We start from the raw sequence: 20,351 nt of genomic DNA, 5'->3' as shown, positions 1-20,351 counted from the left end.
AGTAATTCCCTCTGTTCTGCGTGTATCCAAGCCTTTTGCAGCCCGGCTACTTTTCACCTTGCCCAAGTGAAAAATTACAATGACCAAAATGTTGCATTTTATCTCCTTTAAATTAACGTTATCCGAAGGGGCTGCGACCTGCGTCGTCCTGGCCGAGGTGAACGTTCCTCTGGAAAAGTGGAAACTAAACAGCAGCTGCTCCGACTGATGAGTTGGTTATTCATTAGTAGTGGGCCCTAATTAGCGGGGGAGTTTCAATACCTTCCGGGGGTGGCCGGGCCGCGAGGCGCGCGCCGCCGGGCTGTTCTCGCGCGCCGCCGCCGTTTGCACGTGCCCGGGCGCGCATGCGCAGTGCGCGAGCGGCGCGCGGCGGTGAGCGCAGTCGCAGCCCCGCCCACGGTCTCGCGAGAGGCCGGGTCCGTTCCTACGTGCGGTGCCGTGCTGCTCATGGCGGCGCTGGAGCGGGGGCGCTGAGCTGTTGGGGTGAGTACGGCGGGCGGCGGCCGCGCCGGCTCCCGGCCCCGCGCCCGCGACGCTGAGGGGACGCGGCGGCCCCCCGCCAGCCGGCGGAGGAGGCAGAGGGCACCTCTGGGCCCGGCCTCCGCCTGCCGTCCGTCGCGGCGGGGTAAAGGCGCCCGCGGCCTCGCCTCGGCTGCGCGGAACGCGGGGGGAGCGTGGGCGCCCGCCGGGCAGGCCGTCGCCGCCGCGGATGGGCGTACCGGCGGCCGCGGGCGGCTGGGCCGCGGCGGCGTGCGCACTACGCTTCCCGGCGTCCTGCGGGCGGACGCGCTGCCGCCGGGGCGCTCGGGGCGGGGGCGCCCACCCGGCCGCGAGGGCGGGGCCGCGGACGCGCTGGAACTCGCTTTCCCGGCGCGCTGCGCGGTCCGCAGGCCGCGGGGCTGCCTGGGGCCTGCAGGCCGGCGGGCGGCGGGAGGGCCGGGGGCGGTGCCGCGGGGACTACGGGTCCCGGCAGGCCGCGGGCGGGGCGCCGGCGCGGGGGCTCCTGGGGGCGGGCGGCGGCTCCCGGCGTGCCGCGCGCGGCCCCGCCCGGCGCGGGGACTAGGCCCCGTCCCTTTGTGTGCGGGGGAGCTGCCGCCATCGCCCCCCTTTGTGTGCGGGGAGGGCGGCGGGGCGGCCACTCCCTCCGCCGGGCCTGCCCTGCCCCCGGGACGGGAAGCGCCGGCTAGGCCCCCCCCTCCGCCTTTGCTCTGTCATAGCGTAGGCCTCGGCGGCAGGCCGGCCGCCCCCCGCCGCTGGCCGCGGCCGCTGGCACCGCCCCTCGGCCGGGCCGGCCGCCCCGCTCCGCGGCCTCCATCTTGCTGCGGGGCCGCCGCTGGCCCTGCCGCAGGCCCCGGCGGAACGCCTGGGGCCGTCTCTCTGTCGTCTGCATTAAGGACCAGCGCAGGGCTCAGCCCCGGTCCCGGTAAAAGAGACCGGGTTTTTAGGATTTTTATTTTTAAAATGATTCCATGTGTCCTTGTTATTTAACTTCCCCCCCCCCCCCGTAGATGTATGTTTTTTGATGTAGAAGTGACTTCACTAATCTAGGGAATGTTAGTAGCTGATCTCGTAGCTGTCATGTATTGTTTGGGGCGCTGAAGAGCAAGCGTTCAGTACTGCTTTCCAGTATTCATTTGGAAAGATACGTAAGAGCTTTATCTCCAAGTATCATCTAATAGCTGTGTTGTACATGCATACTGAAAATATAAAGTGTTATCTTTATTAAATTTAATCTTAGTCATGTAAGAGATGGGTATTTCTAGAAGCGCACGTTCTAACCCGGTAAAATACTTGTTTTTCCAGTTACCTCTTTTTAGGTAGGGAATGGTAAACAAAACAGTGTTTATAATCTGTCAAGTTCTACTGTTAGGCTGTATAGATGGTTTCCAGCTGTGAACAGCTTTATGTGACTTACTGTCATTTAGCAAAATCTGCACCTGAAAGACTTCAAGAACAGGACTTGTACAGCTCTTCCCTGTCTTTTCATTAATCTTTTCAGCTGTAAATATACAAATGCAGAACCCAGTGTGACTTGGGAGCAGGGCAGCTGTTTAGACTGTTTACAGTTTGGAGGATTATTTATAGTAGCTGAATTAAAAAGTAAAAAGTTTGAGGCAGACACACAGAGTGACGTTTGTTTGGTTGGTTTTTTTTCCTTTATGCTTGCTTGACAACCCTGTTTTTTATGACTTAAGTGTAGTAAAACAATCTTATTACCAAATCAAACTGACTTTTAAGGGAAAAGCTTATGCCTTATTCCATTACCCAATAAAATTAGCTTTAGTCATCCTTGGGCAGAAGAGGTGTTTTGATTATTCTATTAAAATTTAACACATTCTATGTGCAGAAAAAGGAGAAATGTAATATAATACAAGTTACAGCTCCAGTAGAGATCTAATAATATTAATCTAATTAGATGAGAGAGAAGAATGTGAATAAGAAGTGTCTCTGTGCAGTTCCTGTGATACAGTGTATGCCTCCTTCATTTCTCCTGAACTTGGTTAGGGACATGCTCATTAGAAATGTGAAATGCTGTCCAAAAAATAATACTGTCCTGAAAGAGATTGTGTAACAGTTGCCTGAATGTAATACAGAGGTATGTGAAAATCTAGTGAAATCTAGTGAAAAAGCAGATCTAGTGATCCTGCTGTTTTTTCAGTAGCTTTATGTCGTCTCATTTATATTTTTTTTGTAATTTAATCTTTCACTGCAAACCTTTCATACCGGATACTGGTTTGTACTGCCCTCATCCAGTTTCTTAGTCTCAGTCGTGTACGTGTAGTGGTCTGACAAGAAGGCTTATGTCAGCAGAAAGTTTTTCAGAGTAGTGACTAAAGGAAGATCCTTCATCTGGAGGAGAGGTCATGGAAATACAAACTTCTGTGAAAATGGGGTGATGAGTTTGCATACAGCCATTGTGTGCTTTTGGGGTTTAGAGGTGTTATTTGTCATAGCTGACTGCAGTCAGCATTTTCACTGTGATGAGCGTTAAATATCTTTGCATTCACATTTCAGTCACTTAAGTTGACTCTTTCAAGTTCACTAACGGGAATTCAAAGCTCGATGTAAATTGTGAAATTCACTTTCCCATTATAGTGGAGAAATAGGCTTTGTCCATATTTTTGCTCGTTTGCTGTGGGACTTGTTGAGCGACTTGGAGAAGAGTTGTGCTCTTATGCTTCGTACCTTTAGATTACTGCATAACATGCTAGTTTATCCATAGATTCATAGTTGTGTAGCTTATAAGCAGCTTTTGTCCACGATAATTTTCTCTTTTTTTTCCTATATGTACTGAGTAAGCAACAAACTCAAATTAAACTTTATTTCTTTTTTTAAAAAAAAAAAGCTTCTGTTTCTATAAGGTTTCAGTTTTATGTGGTAGGTGGCCATTTGTCTAAATAGCTTTCTCACGAAAATGCAAAGTGGTACTGGAAAACTTTAGGAAGGAACTATTATCTACTTACTGTTGCAGAGAGGCTTCTCTCCTATGTTATCTACACAAATATTATCTATATGTAATCAACATTTTTCCAAACACTGTTTTAAGAAGTCCAGAGAATGGCTTTGCAGTTATTTTACATGCTATGCCAGGGCGCATATGGTCTGGGTAGAACACGCATACAGCACCTCTACGTATAATTGAGAAAATTGTTTGTTTTTATACGAAGCTAAAGGTGCTGCAGGTATTGCTAGTCCTTGACTTACCTTTTGGAACAAAAATTATCAGGAAATTCTAATCCCCCCCCTCCATTGCTACTCTGAAGGTCTATGCAAGCACTTATTAATTAAATTATGAGACAGCACCCATATGAAGTTACTGGTAGCAGGACTAAGACTTGCATTAAATGATGCTGCTGTTCATCAAAATGAAGTTGCTCTTTTAATTGTACAAACTGGGACCTTTCCTGAAATGCCTAACTGCTTCTGAAGATTTCAAAATTGAAAATACTGCATAACTGGCTTGGAGGTAGAGTTTCTTGGAAAACAAAGCTGAAAATGAGAATGCCAAATACATGTGTAAACCGGTCTTTCCTAGCATGGATCAATCCTATGGTATTAAAGTAGAGGAAATGCAGCTGTCTGTAGGAACACCTAGGACTGATATATAATTTCTTTTAAGGTGATACTTAGCGTGTGTCTTTTTCCTTTCTCCAGTATGAAGTGGAACAGAACAGAATTCACCACCTGAAACTGCTGCTTCAAGTTCAGATCAGGAAAAGAATATACCACATCGTAACAACAACTCAAGACCAAAGAAGAGGAAACTTACACTGAAGATACAAGGCTTGATCTGAAACAAGAAGTTTGTGCCTACTCAACAGCTTCAAAAGAGCACGTCCCAACGCTGCTAATAGTCTTTGTTTTCTCCAGTGCTGTACTGAAACTGCCCAGGGCAGCAGCACTTGTTTTCTCTATTAGCTTGATAGATCACGTTCTCTTGCTATCTTTTTTTCTTTCTGTCTTCCTTTCTCTCTCTCTCTCTTTTTTTTTTTTTTAATAATAGCAGTCTTCATCCTTAGAAACTTGTGCTGAAACAGAAGAATCGGCTAATACTACTGAAAGTGCAATATTTGAATATCACTGCGAGGTTGGTGCATATGTTATATAAAGAGTTATCTATATTTCTAAACTTAATAGGAACCAAGTTGTCAACAGAGGGTATGGGGGTTTTTTTTAGCAGTTCATTGCTGTTATGTTGGTTTAGTAGAAGCACGATGAATTAATAGTACCCACAATATGGCTTTATTTAACAATAGAATCATAGAATCATTTAGGTTGGAAAAGACCCTTGGGATCATCGAGTCCAACCAGCATCTCCACTCTACAAAGTTCTCCCTTACACCATATCCCTTAACACCACATCTACTTATAACGCTAGAGAGCTGGTTATTAATGTCTCTCTCCTCTGGTAACGGTTCCAATCATTGTTGTGGTTGCAGTCCCTTTTTTCAAATAACCTCCATTTAGTCTTCTTCAAACCTTACTGCACAGTTTGTTTTTCTTCCTGTGGGTAAGTGTGCTGGTGGGATTCCTAGTTCTTACTCTTGTGAACAAACAGGTCAGCTGTGTTAAAAGACAGCTGTTGGGAGCGGGCTGTTGGCAGTGGACAGCACAGGCAGGTAGTGATCATGGTACAGTATATAATCGTTGTATTGTAGATCCAAGCAAGTCTTGTTTGTACATTAATAGGTTGTAGCCTATTACTAGGAGTTTCTTAAAGTTTTATGACAATACTCCTGGTCATGTGTGTAAATGGACTTTGTGTTTGATTTTTGTTACTCTCTGTTATAACATTATGTTTGAACAGGTCTAGGAGCATGAGAAGCATCTGGAAAGGCTGACGATATTATCATGTATCTTTCTCTCTACAGTAAATTTTAGTGCCACCCTGAGGAGTGTGTCTTGGTTTGCACTTAAGTTGTCAGGCTTTAGATGATTGATGATGAGTTCTTTGTGCTATACTAATACTCCTTTAAACTCAAACTGTTCAAGTGGTATCATGCAATGTTAGTCTTTGAGCAAGAGATTGCAGCAGTGTGGTTTTCTAATCCTAAACCGGCTGTTCTGAACTTGATTTTTAGGTAGATTTTTGTCATTTTCTGTATATGATATACCTTTAGTAGTAGTCTGTTACTTAATGTCTGTGGCAGGGGTATATGTGTGTTTGTGTACTTATGTTTATCAGAGATGGGAAGTGGCCATTTTGTATATGACTCTCAAAAAACATTTGTCACACTGATTTGAGCTTTCATAATGGCTTAATGGTCTTGCCTGTTCTCCTGGGAAAAGGTATAATAATGTATCATTTTCCCTTTCCCCAGCCAACCTACTTGCGGGACTGATTTATTTTTGAAAATCATTTCGAACTCTAAGATGGCTTAAAATCAAACACTTCAACTGTTGCCTTCACAGGAGGACATCTTCTTGTGTGTGGAATGTCCTAGGCGTTGCCTTCCTCAAAAGAGTGGTGCTGTCTCATCACTTTTAAACTGATTTCCAAATGGCATGATAAGATGTGCCATAATGATACCTTTTAATATGTGGAGTAACTGTATTAGAGTAAGAAGTATGACCGTTTTACAAGTTACTCGGACGTCTTTTCTCTCCACCGAACGTATTGCTGACTAACTTTGAATCTCTTCTGCTTCATGCAAAAAGAAAGCAGAGAACAGATACAGTCTCATTCTGTTTCCAAAATAAATATGCTGAAAACTGCAGCAAATAAAGCTCTCCAATATCATATCTTAAGATGCGTATTGACTGGGGAAGGTTGCTTCAGCAGTCTTTCTTGAATGAAAGTGTTTGGTGAGGTACAATATATTTCAACTGGATTCACTGCTAACCTGAAAATGAAAATGGCTTGCTTTTAAAATGAGACTTGCACATCAAAAAGCCAGTGAGTTAGTGAAGGGACTTGTGAATATTTCAAGATTGAGTCTGTGCCTTGAAAAGACAAGACACCTCCTTCCCTCCCCAAAAAAAAGGTTTTCATGGATGTAGGTTAATTTAACTGTTCATGACAGCTTTAAAGTTTTAAATTTAATGCTGTTTTCAGGTGTTCTCAGTTTCTCTAGCACTTGAGCTCCTGTGCTACAGAAATGTTAGTTTAATTCTGGGTATTAATTCCATAACCGCAAAAATGTTTAAATACCTAAACCCATTTTTTTTAGAATGAAAGGCTGAACAGACAAACTAGGGACGTACTTTGCAGGGTTGTGAACCTAATTCTGTTGGTTCATAACCGTTGCATTTTCCTAATTACCTCTATAATTTGGAAGAGCAGATACTTTAGATATTTTCAGGCTCTGATGTGAAATAGCAAATGTGGGAGAATTTCGAGGTATAATACTGAAGAAAGTCAGAAGTTTGTTTTGGTCTAAACAAGCTATATTTTGGTGTTGTATTTCTGGCCTATTTTATACATATGTTGCCTGTCTAAATTGTAAGGGTTATTGTTTTACAAAAGCTTGACTGTTTTGATGTTCTTACTCTATTTTAAAAATTGTTAGAATTTGCGTGTTACAATAACTTCTGTAAGCTCATTGTGTTTGTTATTCTGTTATGTTGGCATGGAGAAAGGGAACTTAGTAAAGTGGTTTTCATGTATTTTTTTCTTCCCCTATGCTTTCTTTTAAACAGATGAGCTTTGATCCAAACCTGCTCCACAACAATGGACACAACGGGTACCCCAATGGTACTTCGGCAGCACTGCGTGAGACTGGGGTTATAGAAAAACTGCTGACCTCTTATGGATTCATTCAGTGTTCAGAACGGCAAGCTAGACTGTTCTTCCACTGTTCACAGTACAATGGCAACTTACAGGAGCTCAAAGTAGGAGGTAATTGGGCGACTTTCAGAGCTTCTTGACTGGGTGAAGACCAGTCTCTTTCACTTGCCGTAGAAAATCCTTTTATCTTGTGGCACGAAAAGATGCATGCTGCTGCTTCTGATGGGCTAAAGATACAATTGAATTAATAATCTACCACTCCTGATGAGATACCTTGACAGCATTTAAGCTTTGTACAGATTATGTTAGTGCAATTGCGGCCATTCTGTAAACGGTGTGGTGTTAGGTCAAACTTGTGTAACTGAGATGGAAGCAAGCGATTAGACTGTGGAAGAATATATCCCATGAGCTCTATTTCTTATTTTTTTAATTAGTTTGAAGATGGACAGTTGTTTTGCAGAATGGGGAGTCTGCTACTTCATAATTAACGTGGCAGCGAAGTTTCTAAACTGTTTAATGGCATACGTTGTGTGAACTTCAGTGTGAAGTCTGTTGTATAGTGAGCAGGGCCCGGGCGGGCAGGGTGCGGAATTGCTGAAGGGCAAGCCATTACAATAGAATAGTTCATTAGCAACAAGAGTGAATAAGCAGAATAACCAGAGAAATATTTGCAAATAGAATGTCCTTCCTTGGTAACAAAAGCATCTGAGTTTTACTTTGTTGTGTTTGTTGTGTACTTTGTTGTGTACTTTGTTACATGAATAATAACATGTAACCATTCAGTGATTTAAAAAAAAAAAACAAAACAAAACAAAAAAACTGCACAAAACAAACCGAACACAAAACTTTGTAATGTCATTACCGTGTTTGATTGTCTTGTAGACGACGTTGAGTTTGAAGTGTCTTCTGATCGCCGAACTGGAAAACCCATTGCTATTAAATTGGTGAAGATAAAGCCAGAAATATTACCTGAAGAACGAATAAACGGACAAGTTAGTGCCTGTTTTCTATAGATGCATAATTTGCACCCTTTACTCCAGTGTCGAAGGCTAGATTCATTTAGCATGCATATTAACTGCATACGATATTCAGTTACACTGGAAGATATTTTTGTTGTTCTGGTAAAAATTCAGAGGTTCAGTTTGAGCTCTTAGTTGGCTCCAAGCAGTTCTGACGGTCAACAGGTGCTCTGTAAGATTGAAACTCTGCAGCGTGGCATGCATCCCTGAGTGCATAGTAGAGGATACTGAGATTCTTGTTGTATTCAACAATGCTGCTCCTGAAATGACTAGCAATGGATTTTTTTTTTGACTGGTAGGTTGTGTGCGCTGTTCCTCACAATTTAGAGAGTAAATCTCCAGCTGCCCCGGGTCAGAGTCCAACAGGGAGTGTATGCTACGAACGTAATGGGGTAAAGCTTACGTATTTTACTTGAACTCTTCACTGATCCATCACTGTGGTCCATGAGCAAAAAAAACCTGACGCAATTTAATGTAGACTTTTGACATGGCTAAGAGCTGTAGTTCTTGGCCAAAAAAAAAAAGCATGCTTTGGTAATTACTACAAACGGAAATGTTAGCTTACTTGCTTTTATCTATGGAGAATTTTATATAGAACCAAATAGTTGTTTTTTCTCTTTTAAAACTTAATGAACTGGGTTACGTAATGTTCATGTGTCCCTATGTTGAACCTTCAGAGTTTAGAAACTGACATTTAAAGATGGCCATGTACAAACCTTTCAACTTAAGTTGCTTGTTACAGACTCATCAAAACAGCACAATGGAAAAAAGAATGCTTCTGCATGCCATGTTTGACCATTTTTTATTTTCTCTAGATTAATTTCTCTAATAGCAGATACTGCTATTAAACAAAATAATGTTAATATTTCTTTGTAACAACTATTCTGCAAATAGACTAATATTGGTCAATGTTAATTTATAGGAAGTATTTTACCTGACTTACACCCCCGAGGACGTTGAAGGAAATGTACAGCTGGAAACAGGAGATAAAATAAACTTTGTAATTGATACAAACAAACAGTAAGTTGGTATTGCTTTTCTGACTTCATACTTTGTGTTAGTAGTCAGGCAGCAGTTCATGCCTGTTTCAAGAACTGAAATGGCATTATGAGATACAGTCTTAATTTTTGCTCCAATTTTGAGTTGTTTCAGTTTGCTCTGTTTACTTTTTTTCCCCCCCTCCAGTACTGGTGCTGTAAGTGCTCGTAACATTATGCTATTAAAAAAGAAACAAGCCCGCTGTCAAGGAGTAGTCTGTGCCATGAAAGTAAGTGATGCTCTAGCTTTAAAGTTTCATTGGAAAATTAAATGCTATTCTGAAAAGTGGTGTTATAAATAATATATTCAGGGCATTAAGAGCTATTAACAGTTTGGAGCTGTGGATGTAAACTGGGTGAAATGATTTAAACAGCTAATCTTTGATACTAATACTCTCCTTAACAAAGGAAGCCCCATTTACTTCTGTTTGTATATTTCTAGTGGTAGTCTGTTAGCTGTGTGCACTTACAAGTCTGCTATACTGGTGTGTCATAGTTTTTCATTGTGTTTGATAGAACCTGTAAAATTTTGTCTTGGTGTGTCAAGAGAATAGGCAATTTATTAAATACTTTGTTCTGTTCTCAGGAAGCCTTTGGATTTATTGAGAGGGGTGATGTCGTGAAGGAGATATTCTTTCACTATAGTGAATTTAAAGGTGACCTAGAAGCCTTACAGCCTGGTGATGATGTGGAGTTTACAATCAAAGACAGAAATGTAAGACGAAATCCAGTAAAAACTGAAGACAAGATCCTAGGCCATAACTGGACAGCTGTCTGTTTACTCAAATTCACTTGTAAAAAAAAAAAGGGGGGGGGGGGAAGTTCATCAAAAAACGTCTGCTACCTTACTTCTTCTCCATGGGTATTTGACTGATTTTGTGCTTTTAGGGTAAAGAAGTTGCAACAGATGTTAGACTGCTGCCTCAAGGAACTGTCATTTTTGAAGATATCAGCATTGAACATTTTGAAGGAACTGTAACCAAAGTAATTCCGAAAGTACCCAGCAAAAACCAGGTGAATTTCAGTATTTACTTAAGTTTATTTGAAATGTTGTATTGATTGTACTGAATTCCAGTCAAACAATAAAATTGTTGCCCTTTCCCTGTAACAGTCTGCTGTATAAGCATGGTGACAGTGTGAAGGAATAAGCTTGTTCTTAACCTGTAACAACCATGAATAGCAGTCGCAATGTGCAATTTTTCTAAAGGTTATAAAAAGCAAGAATTAGGGTGGTGGTACATGGGGGAGTATGTGTTTTCTTTAATGTTTCAAATACTTGCTGTTGAATTTTGTGGGTTTAGGATGTATCTTTAAGGCAAAAGCATAGGGAAAAGGGGAGAAAATACTTGCTGGAGTAATCCTGGTCTATGGATTCCTGTGAGCATTAACAGTTAATGAGATTTTGAGGAAAACTTGGCTTTGAGGAAAGGATGTACATGAGCACTTCCCTTAAGGTTTTAGACGAGTCTGCATTGTTGTTTTGGGAAGGTTTGGTGCCAGATTTTTCGTGTGTTTTAGACACTTAAGAAAGACACTGCCTTTTAGAAGTGTTCCAAGTATGGTTATAAATTTAATTCTTGAAATAGAGTCTTAATTTCTTCGGCAATAAGTGCTTGGTGCTTAAAAAAACCCAACCACCCCACAATCAAACAACAAGAACAACAAAACCAAAAACCAAACAAAAACCCTGAACCACCGTCACCAAAAACTGCCTTGAATTTTGGCTATGGGCAGTAAATTACAAATTAGGAGTGATATAAATAAGGCATAGTGATCTGAGTCTAGCAGACATTTGGTGTCATCCATACTTGACAGCTATTTTGTCTGCAGTTATCGTGAGTCTTGTAGGTGAACTGACTTTTCCTATTGGGTTTTCTGTCTGCTAGAGCGATCCATTACCTGGCCGCATCAAAGTTGACTTTGTGATTCCTAAAGAACTTCCATTTGGAGACAAAGATACAAAATCCAAGGTGACCTTGCTGGAAAGCGACCACGTTCGATTCAATATTTCAACTGACAGACGTGACAAACTGGAACGAGCCACCAATATTGAGGTTCTCCCCAATACTTTCCAGTTTACTAATGAAACCAGGGAAATGGCAAGTATCTGTCTTAAAAATTTTAACTCTTGAGGGCAAATGAAAGTGAAACAAGGGGGGTTGTCTTAAACAATAACTTAATGCAGAAATCACTGATGTCTTCCATTCTCTTTTCCAAAACGCGGTCCTCAGATGTACACTTCAAATGAAATGCTTAAATGGTATAAAATTCAGAATTAGTGCTATGCATCTTGCCTTTAAAACAATAAAAAATTAACTATTGTGTAAATGAAGTCATATTAGAAAATCAGATCTTAATTGGCCCTCTTGGCTTGCATTGCTAGCAAGTACTGCAGTCTTGAACTATTAGTTTAAAAATACACATGCTTGAGTCTAAATAGATAACTACTCATGTTCCTTAGGAAAACTGGAAGAACCTAGGGCTACTCTGGTTCAGGTAGTGAAAAGTCTTAGGATTCACAGGAGGTACTGTGTGCAGCTCTTGGATTTCATGCTTTTTGGCCAGTCTCCCTGTCTGAGGGTCCAGCAGAAGGATAGTAGAGAGCTGTGTTCTGTCACATACAGAAAACTCTTTGTGGATTACAGGGACTAAGATGGATGTGCTAATCAGTATTAAAGAATACCTTTCATCCCTGTAATTTGGAATTTTGTTTTTTTTCCAACTAGACGGTAAGTTTGTCTTCCTTTTCAATTGGAGTCCAATTATAGTGCTATGACCTCAGTGTGCTGTGAATTAAGGACCCTTTGCTTTAAGCAAACCACTGAACTTTGACTTCAGCCTCTCAGTTCTTGGCATTCTACCCTGCAGACTCCTTGTATTCGTACTCTGGCTAGATACATTTGCCCTCCTGAATTGAGCTGTTATTGAGGTGACGAGTATTGGCTGTTTCTAGAAAGGTTAGCTGATTTTCCTGAGCTTGTGAAAACTATATAAGAGAAGAATGTTCCTAAAGGTGGAAAGTATCTTGGCATTGTCATTCAGATCCTATAAGCCTTCCCTGAGACCTGCTAAAGGCTCTGTAGTGACAGGGTCGAACTGGGTATGTTCGTGAGCTCAATACCTCTGGCACGATCTGGTACTAGTTCTTTCTAACTTGAGTAACGAACTCTTTCAGCAAGTTTAAGGAGGCTTTTTCTTAAAGAGCAGTTAAGAGTGAGAAATGGATTTGTCATTCAGCATTCCATTTCTAGTGGTTACCAGGAAGGCCACTAAAATATTACGTAACACGATTACCATAATATGCATCCATGGATGTCATGGTCTTAACAAACTCCTTTGTTAGAAAGCTTTTTAATTTCTTCATTTGTTTCTGGAAATCTGATGGGTTTTCTCCTCCCTTCTGTCACTGATTTTATTTCCTGTTTTTATAGGTTCTTGTATGTTTATTGTGTGTGTTTATGTATGTATCGTATACTTATATAGATGATGCATGTATTTGTAGAGTTACCCCCTTCAAGACTGTTCTCAGTGTAGGAGTAATGTCAGTTTCTTAAACTGTAGTCCTCTTGTTAATGGCTTAAATTAATCTTTTCCACTTCATAACGATTTAAGTAGAGAAACTAGGTAAGTACGACTTGTTTGCATTTCAGGTTGACCATTCGCAAGGAAACATATGGCGTAAGCCAAGAAGTGTTTTCATAGGATTCAGGCCTTGTGTTCAGACCATTACACACTCCACAGACAGATGTGGAGTACCTGCAGACAGATGTTGCATACTAGTAGTAAAACTGTAATTGTCCATTTGACTATTCTCAGGGTGTGATTGCAGCAATGAGAGATGGCTTTGGCTTCATTAAATGTGTGGACCGGGACGCTCGCATGTTCTTCCACTTCAGTGAAATTATGGATGGAAATCAGCTCCATATTTCTGATGAAGTAGAGTTCACTGTTGTTCCTGTAAGTGAGATTAATAGTTTTATGAAATCGTAGTTTTTAAAGGAAATATGTGCGATCTGTCTAAAATCTGATCCGTCTTCTTTTTCAGGATATGTTGTCTGCCCAAAGAAATCATGCTATAAGGATTAAAAAACTTCCAAAGGGCACGGTTTCTTTCCACACCCAATCAGATCACCGTTTTGTGGGCACTATAGACAAAGAAGCCACTCCAGCCAAAGCCACTAGCCCAAATAAAGGCAAAGAGAAGGTAATGATGCTCTTCTGCTTGTGAAGTATCTATTCTGTGTTCCCGGCTTTGGAGAGAGTGAGGCTACTTCCTTAGAATCTGTAATTCAACATTTTGAAGCACTGTTTATCCTGTATAAATGTGAGCTACATTGAATAGCTAAGAACAGCAGTCAGTGAAAACAAACCTGTGTGAAACAAGATAATAAAAGCATTGTTAATGATCACGTTGAGGATAATTTCCAAGAACTTGATGCGATGTTTCTTTCTACTTCCTACTACGTAGGATACAAGATAGAATTGGTTAAAATTAAATTTCTAGGGCTAGCAGAGAACCTCTGGTGTTTTGTTGTGGTGTTTTAATCATTGCCAGAATAACTAAACTTCCAATAAATACTTAACTGGAAATGGCGGTAATGCTTCCTTTCCTTTAAAAATACTGTCTAATATCATTTAAAGCCTCTTACTCAGAGTTGATTGCTTTGTTGTGTTTTTCACCAGTTACTGAGTAGTTACTGAAAAAACACTGTGGCTCAAATGAGCAGTACTCCTAATTGTATGTAGTAAACTTGTTTGCTTACAAACAAGACACCTGTTGCTGAATTCTAATGTCCTGTTTTTAGGAAGCTGAGGATGGAATAATTGTTTATGATGACTGTGGAGTAAAACTGACCATTCCTTACCAGGCCAAGGATGTGGAAGGATCTGCTAATCCCCAGATAGGAGATAAGGTAATATAACTTAAGTATACCATTAAGAAATATTTTTCTGCGCATTGTGAGACCTGAGCTGCTCTTTGCCTTGTTGCTGGGATTTGTTCTCCCTCTCGGAACAAATGAAGGACTAGGCATCTGCATAATGTCACCCATTTCTTTTCCTCTGTCCTAGGTTTGAGTGGCTTAATCTTCTCTCAGACTAGAAAAATATCCTAATATCTCGTGATACACATATGAAAAAAGTGTCTTAGTATGTAAATGATGCTTTTTAAATAAGGAATTTGTATCGTTAAGACAGTGGACTCTGGTTGTGAATAATCAAGAGGAATTTAACATGAAGACTTCGAGATTAACGTTCAAGAGGGAGAATGTACCCTTATGAGCAAATTAGCCAGAGAGACAATGGAAGCGGAGAAAGAGCTCGGAGATCTGGAAGAGCAGCCTAAAAGCTGTCAGTGTTCAGGAGCCATGCTAGGAAGGCACTGATTATTTTTTTCTAAAAATCTGAAAAGCTAGGTACATGTGCAGTGTGGGCTGCTGATAAGTGTAGTGAAAGGAGGTGAATCACATAAACAGAAAGGTTCTCATCTTTAATGGGTAAAAGAAGCTGAGTGCTAGAGGCTGGCTTGCCTTCCAGATGTCGCCAGTGTGATTGCTACTCTTTGGAGTGTTGTAAATGTCAATGACTGACGGGTACTTAGGGGAGAGTAGTGGCTAGAAAATTACTCTCCTGGAGAGCCTAGGTATTGATTAGAGCTACACACCTTTGAAAGGAGTTGTTTCAGGTCTGGTGTTTTTTGTTGATGGCAGTGGTCGTGGCTGGTTGGTTTGGTTTTTTTTCCTTTCTAGTATTGATGTGCTTCTCTTCAACAGGTTGAGTTCAGTGTTTGTGAAGTGAAGAGAACTGGTCTGCAAACAGCTGTTTCTGTCAGAATGCTAGGACGCAACTACAGCTCTAAGAGGCTTTTGGGATATGTGGCAGCCCTGAAAGATAACTTCGGTTTTATTGAAACAGCCAATCATGATAAGGAGATCTTTTTCCACTACAGGTGAATAGCAATTTTATTATTATTATTTGGTTTTGTGTGTGTGGAGGAGGTTTGTTTGGTTGGGGGGAGGAGGGAAGTTTGGTAGTGTTGACTGTTAAGCCCGTTTAGACTTCACACACACACATGTGTATATATAATATATGCTTAGGTGTCTCAAGTTCCATTTATTATCTCTGCTGGACTGGTTCAGGTTTTTCTGCTAGTCAGCAATTGTGGTGTTCTATGCCTCTGAATCCCAGGCCAAGAAACACAGTTGTACTGTATATTTGAAATGCTTCACTTTCTTAAATGAGGATTTCTTGACAATGTGAGGTACTGAGCTAGTTAAATGTTTTCTGATCAACTTACGTAAATGTTGAATGAGCATCACTGTTGTCATGTAACTAAAAGAAAACTGTACATAATTCCATTCCCGTAGTGAATACTGTGGTGATATTGATAACCTGGAACTTGGAGACACTGTTGAATACAGCTTGTCAAAAGGCAAAGGAAACAAAGTTAGTGCAGAAAAAGTGAACAAAACACATGCAGGTAAGACTGTACCTGGTACTTTCTGCTTACAAGGCTCTTGGCAGGTGCTGAGGGGTAAAGTTCATTAATAATCTATTTACAGTTGGAACTTAGACCAAGAGGATGATGCTTAATGTGATGGTCATTGATTTCCTGGAAGCCGTTGCCCGTGTTTCCAGAGAACAGACAAGTGCAGACCAACAGTCCTGTAGGCAGTAGCAACTCTTTGGGCCTTTACTGTGCTCTCTCCTCTTCAGTTGGAGGGTTATAAGAAGAGACCTAGCGGCAGAACTAGCCAAGCTAGTAATTGCACTAGTTGTGCAGTACCTCACAGAAGGAAAATTGCAGGAGGAATGCAGATGGGGGTATTAAGGACAAAAAATGCATATTTGATTATTGAATGATTAAAGTGAGCAGGGAATGGGAATGTAGTGGAAGAGAAGTAAAATACTTCGATTTGCTTTGCAAGTTCCATAGCGTCTAGTTTCATGAGAAACTAATATTTTTCTACTTCCACATTTGAACCGTCAGTGTGGTCTTCACTAGAAAAGCTATCGTTACTTATAGCTGTACTAAAGCTGTTCCAGTTTTACTGGGTGATAGAGTGCGCTGCCTTAGGTGTCTTGCAGTGCAAACTTTTGGCTCCTGGTCAATCTGAATCACTTTAATTATTTTTAAAATAAAGTATGACTAGAAACATCCTGGTTTTGCACTGTGTTTCTTTTCAGTGAATGGTATCACCGAAGAAGCTGATCCAACTGTTTACTCTGGTAAAGTAATTCGTCCTTTAAGGAGTGTAGATCCCACACAAACTGAATACCAGGGCATGATTGAAGTCATGGAGGATGGTAAGATTTGCTGCTTTTAAATTAGAAGAGTTCCTTTTACAAATGCACAAGAAGCTTAGAAGTTTAATAAACGGTGAACAGAGGTGTTGAGGATTATATTCACACTACAGACCATATTCATGCTACTAAGCTGACAGTAAAAGTGTAATTTCTAATATTGGAAACAAATTCTAAATGCCCTCGGAGAGAAAAGGATGCCTCTCCATTCTGCCCTTTACGTTTTCCTCCTCTAGGTGAGATGAAAGGAGAGTTCTATCCATTTGGAATCGTTGGAATGGCAAACAAAGGTGACTGTCTGCAAAAAGGAGAGACAGTGAAGTTTCAGCTCTGTGTTCTTGGTCAAAATGGGCAGACGATGGCTGTTAACATCACACCGTTCCGCAGAGCCACAGTGGAGTGTGTGAAAGATCAGGTGGGTGACTGCTGCTGTGAAGACAAGATGCACGTTAATAGGAAATAACTGCTTGACTTGGCACTACTGGACGGTTTTGCTGTGGTTGATTCTGAAGGACCTGGTTTTCAGATGTCCTAGAAATCCATCTAACTAGTTTCTGCTCAACAGGGCATTAAAAATGTGTTTAAAAAAAAAAAAAGAAACAAAACTGCGCATACTCTGCTTCTAGAAGAAGCTTCTTCACAGCATTAAGCAATTATTACAGTCCACCTGAAATGCAAGGGCTGATCATTGCCCTAGTTAGTTGCATCTCAGAATGTTTAGAAAATTAAGAGCTGTGAACACTTTATATTTGTTTTTACTGTGTAATTTTGAAGGTGGAGTCCTAAAAAAAGAACATACAGCAGTGCTCTTCTCAGTTTAATACAACTGCCAGGACTTTGGTGGTTTTCGGAGCTTGTTCTATAGACTTTGGGATTTAAATGTGACTTTACAAACCCAAGAAGAGTGCCTAGACTTCCAGAAGTATTGTTTCCAGGCAGAACGTTCTGTTCGGTGTACAAATTGCATTTCCTCTTCCATTAGGCACTTGAGAGTTTGTTTTTTTCCTAGAAGTAGTTAAGTTTCCTGTAAGTTGTTGCATCTGTTTGCATCAAGAGGAGAGCAATAACCTTGTGATGTGTTGATTTTCAGTTTGGTTTCATTAACTATGAAGTGGGTGACAGCAAAAAGCTCTTCTTCCATGTCAAAGAAGTTCAGGATGGTGTGGAGCTACAGGCTGGGGATGAAGTGGAGTTCTCCGTAATCCTGAACCAGCGCACAGGAAAATGCAGTGCCTGTAACGTGTGGCGTGTCTGGTGAGGATTTAGAATTAAAGTGATTTAATCTGGCGCGCTGTCTGCTTCATAGTAGTGGAGGGCGTGCTGCTTCTCAATTGAGCTAGCTGTTCCTAGAACGGGAGCGTTGAATTTCAGCTGGCTTCAGAGAGAGCCTCTCACCTGAGGGCTGCCAGGACTTGTAGGGTGTGCAGCAGCAGAACTCTCAGCTCTTCTTAATTACAGATAGCTTGTTCTTTTTTTTTAATCTGTTTTGAAGAAACTCCTCCCATAGCAGGAACTTGGATGCAGCCTTCTGAGTAGACATTAATTAATTAATTATAAGAAAACTGATGGTATTCCTATGTAGTTGCTGAACTCTCTGGACAGCATAATACATAGTGCTTCCACTTGTTCCCTGAAGAGCATCTTTCATTTTTAAATAGAACAACAACATCGTTAAGCACTGTTTTCTTTTTGGCATGTTATTTCTTAAGGGTGGCGGGTATTTTTTTTTTGCTTTTGAACTAATCATTTTGAAGAAAACTGCTCAATTTGGATTTTGCTTAAGCTTGAGATGCTATAGAAGTGCTAACATTTAGGTTTTTTTCTCCCAAAATTTATAGAATCGTCAGGGTTGGAAGGGACCTTAAAGACCATCTAGTTCCAGCCCCCCTGCCCTGGGCAGGGACACCTCCCACTAGATCAGGTTGCTCAGAGCCCCGTCCAGCCTGGCCTTAAAAACTTCCAGGGATGGGGCTTCCACCACCTCTCTGGGCAACCCACTCCCACTCCAGTGTCTCCCCACCCTCATGGTGAAGAGCTTCTTCCTAACGTCCAGTCTGAATGGACCCATCTCTAGTTTTAATCCATTCCCTCTAGTCCTACCATTACCCGACATCCTAAAATTCTGTTCTCATAGTCTTCAGAGCTGTTAATGCAATGCCATTATGTACTGGCAACTCGTAAGCCTTTTATTGTTCCCGTCAAAGGGAGCAGAAATGTAGGAAATACTAACTATGTGTGCATGAGAGTAAATGCAACGCCTCTGCTCTCTAAAGACTACCCTTTTGAGAATACTGTCTTGAGCTACTGCTATTTCAGACTCCTGTGTTTAAAGTAATGGTTTTGAGGCAGACGTACATGGTGTCACTGGAAAGTCTGCTTGCACATGAGACGGACTATGTTAATGGCCTAATGGGGAAAGAGAGTATAAATTAGGTAACTTACACCATCTCTGGGAAGTCATCGGTGCTCTGTGTGGTTGACTCTGTTACAGCGAAGGCGCTAAGGCTGTTGCTGCTCCACGTCCTGATAGACTTGTTAATCGTTTAAAGAGCATTAATATGGATGATGCCAATGCTCCTCGTCTCACAGTTCTTCGTCAGCCTAGGGGACCGGATAACTCAAAGGTACGTAAGAGAAAGGCTAGCTTGCAGAATAACCAGTTTGTTTTAACTTTGATAACATAATGCTGCTTCCTGTGTTGGCAGCCCAAACTGTTTGAAACGTGGTGTCTGCTTTCATTCTGTAGTGAACTAGTTACCCACTGTGTGAGATCAGGTTATTTTTGTGCAGCCAGGGCTGCTACACCCTGTGTCAATAACGTATGCTGTGGTTTCAGAAGAGCACACAGTATAGAAGCAAGCAGTTGCTTCTTGTGTTCTGGCACATAATGGCTATCTTGGTTTTTGTATTTTACTTTATAAACCTGCTCCTCTTCTCGGAGGTAGTAGGTGAAATCACTTTATCTAAACCTGGCTTTCACATAAGGCTCTGCCACAGCTTGATAAGCAGAAGGAGTAAAGTGTCTGGAATCTGTGAAGTATCCAGGACTATAAAGAGCAACCCGCAAAACCTCTGAGGGTCTCCGTTGTTTCTGAAGACGAATGTGGCTAACTAGAAATGTGCTGAAGCTGTGCTTGGTTGGAGCAGAACAGGTTTGCTTTAAAGCATGATGCTGGAGCTAAAGGTTTGTTTTGTTTTCCATGCAGGGATTTGGTGCAGAGAGAAAGATCCGTCAAGCTGGTGTTATAGACTGATCCACAAAACCCATACCTGATGTACGACTGCGTGGTGGGGGCTGGTGAAGGGTACTGAATATCTCCCTATTCATCCCTTCCTCCAAATTCTACAAAGCTATTACATCAGTTTTAACACCTTCTCATGTTATGTTTAAAATAAATTTATGAAACCATTTTAAAGTTATGCACAGTTGCATTCTGAAGAACTTAAGGTGGCGCCTTATAGTATCACATTTTAGAAGCTTGTTTTGAATGGTGCATTTAACGCAACTGGTAACTGCAAATCTACATTGCCTATGTGAGTAAACATTATAGACAGCTCTACCCGGGTAGACCTTATGGAATTCTGCACTACAATTATCTACGCTTTATCTTTGTTATTTTGGCTGAGGTGTTTCCATGCCTTAGTGCTCAGCTGCATTATGTCTTTCCTTCCAAGTGGAAGCGGAAGGCTCACTTCAGCTCTCTCTGCTCAAATTATGAGGACCATACGAGGGTGGAATAAGTTCAACATTATATAAAATCTGCA

General features: G+C 41.4%; 1 protein-coding gene across 1 annotated transcript; it reads left to right on the top strand.

The window, feature by feature from the left end:
* Positions 1–376: 376 nt before the first annotated feature.
* CSDE1 (cold shock domain containing E1) lies at positions 377–19,996 on the top strand. The gene is made up of 20 exons (XM_063356785.1): positions 377–483; positions 4,156–4,588; positions 7,141–7,339; positions 8,111–8,220; positions 8,547–8,639; positions 9,170–9,267; positions 9,433–9,514; positions 9,871–9,999; positions 10,173–10,298; positions 11,171–11,383; positions 13,101–13,241; positions 13,330–13,488; positions 14,090–14,197; positions 15,056–15,231; positions 15,650–15,762; positions 16,470–16,589; positions 16,823–17,001; positions 17,677–17,840; positions 19,078–19,210; positions 19,793–19,996. Exons 3-20 carry the CDS (start codon positions 7,141–7,143, stop codon positions 19,838–19,840), a joined length of 2,391 nt encoding a protein of 796 aa, XP_063212855.1. The 5' UTR covers positions 377–483; positions 4,156–4,588; the 3' UTR covers positions 19,841–19,996.
* The last annotated feature ends 355 nt before the right edge of the window (positions 19,997–20,351 follow it).

The sequence above is a fragment of the Chroicocephalus ridibundus genome, chromosome 20 (genome assembly GCF_963924245.1).
Source record: "Chroicocephalus ridibundus chromosome 20, bChrRid1.1, whole genome shotgun sequence".
NCBI classification, from domain to species: domain Eukaryota; kingdom Metazoa; phylum Chordata; class Aves; order Charadriiformes; family Laridae; genus Chroicocephalus; species Chroicocephalus ridibundus.
The sequence above is the reverse complement of the archived record's forward strand: the minus strand, read 5'-3'. Positions and strand labels throughout refer to the sequence as shown.

Coding starts and splice junctions, on each gene's coding strand:
- CSDE1 (XM_063356785.1), top strand. CDS start 7,141: ATGAGCTTTGATCCAAACCTGCTCCACAACAATGGACACAACGGGTAC. Junction 7,340..8,110: donor ACAGGAGCTCAAAGTAGGAG/GTAATTGGGCGA, acceptor ATTGTCTTGTAG/ACGACGTTGAGTTTGAAGTG. Junction 13,489..14,089: donor CAAATAAAGGCAAAGAGAAG/GTAATGATGCTC, acceptor TCCTGTTTTTAG/GAAGCTGAGGATGGAATAAT.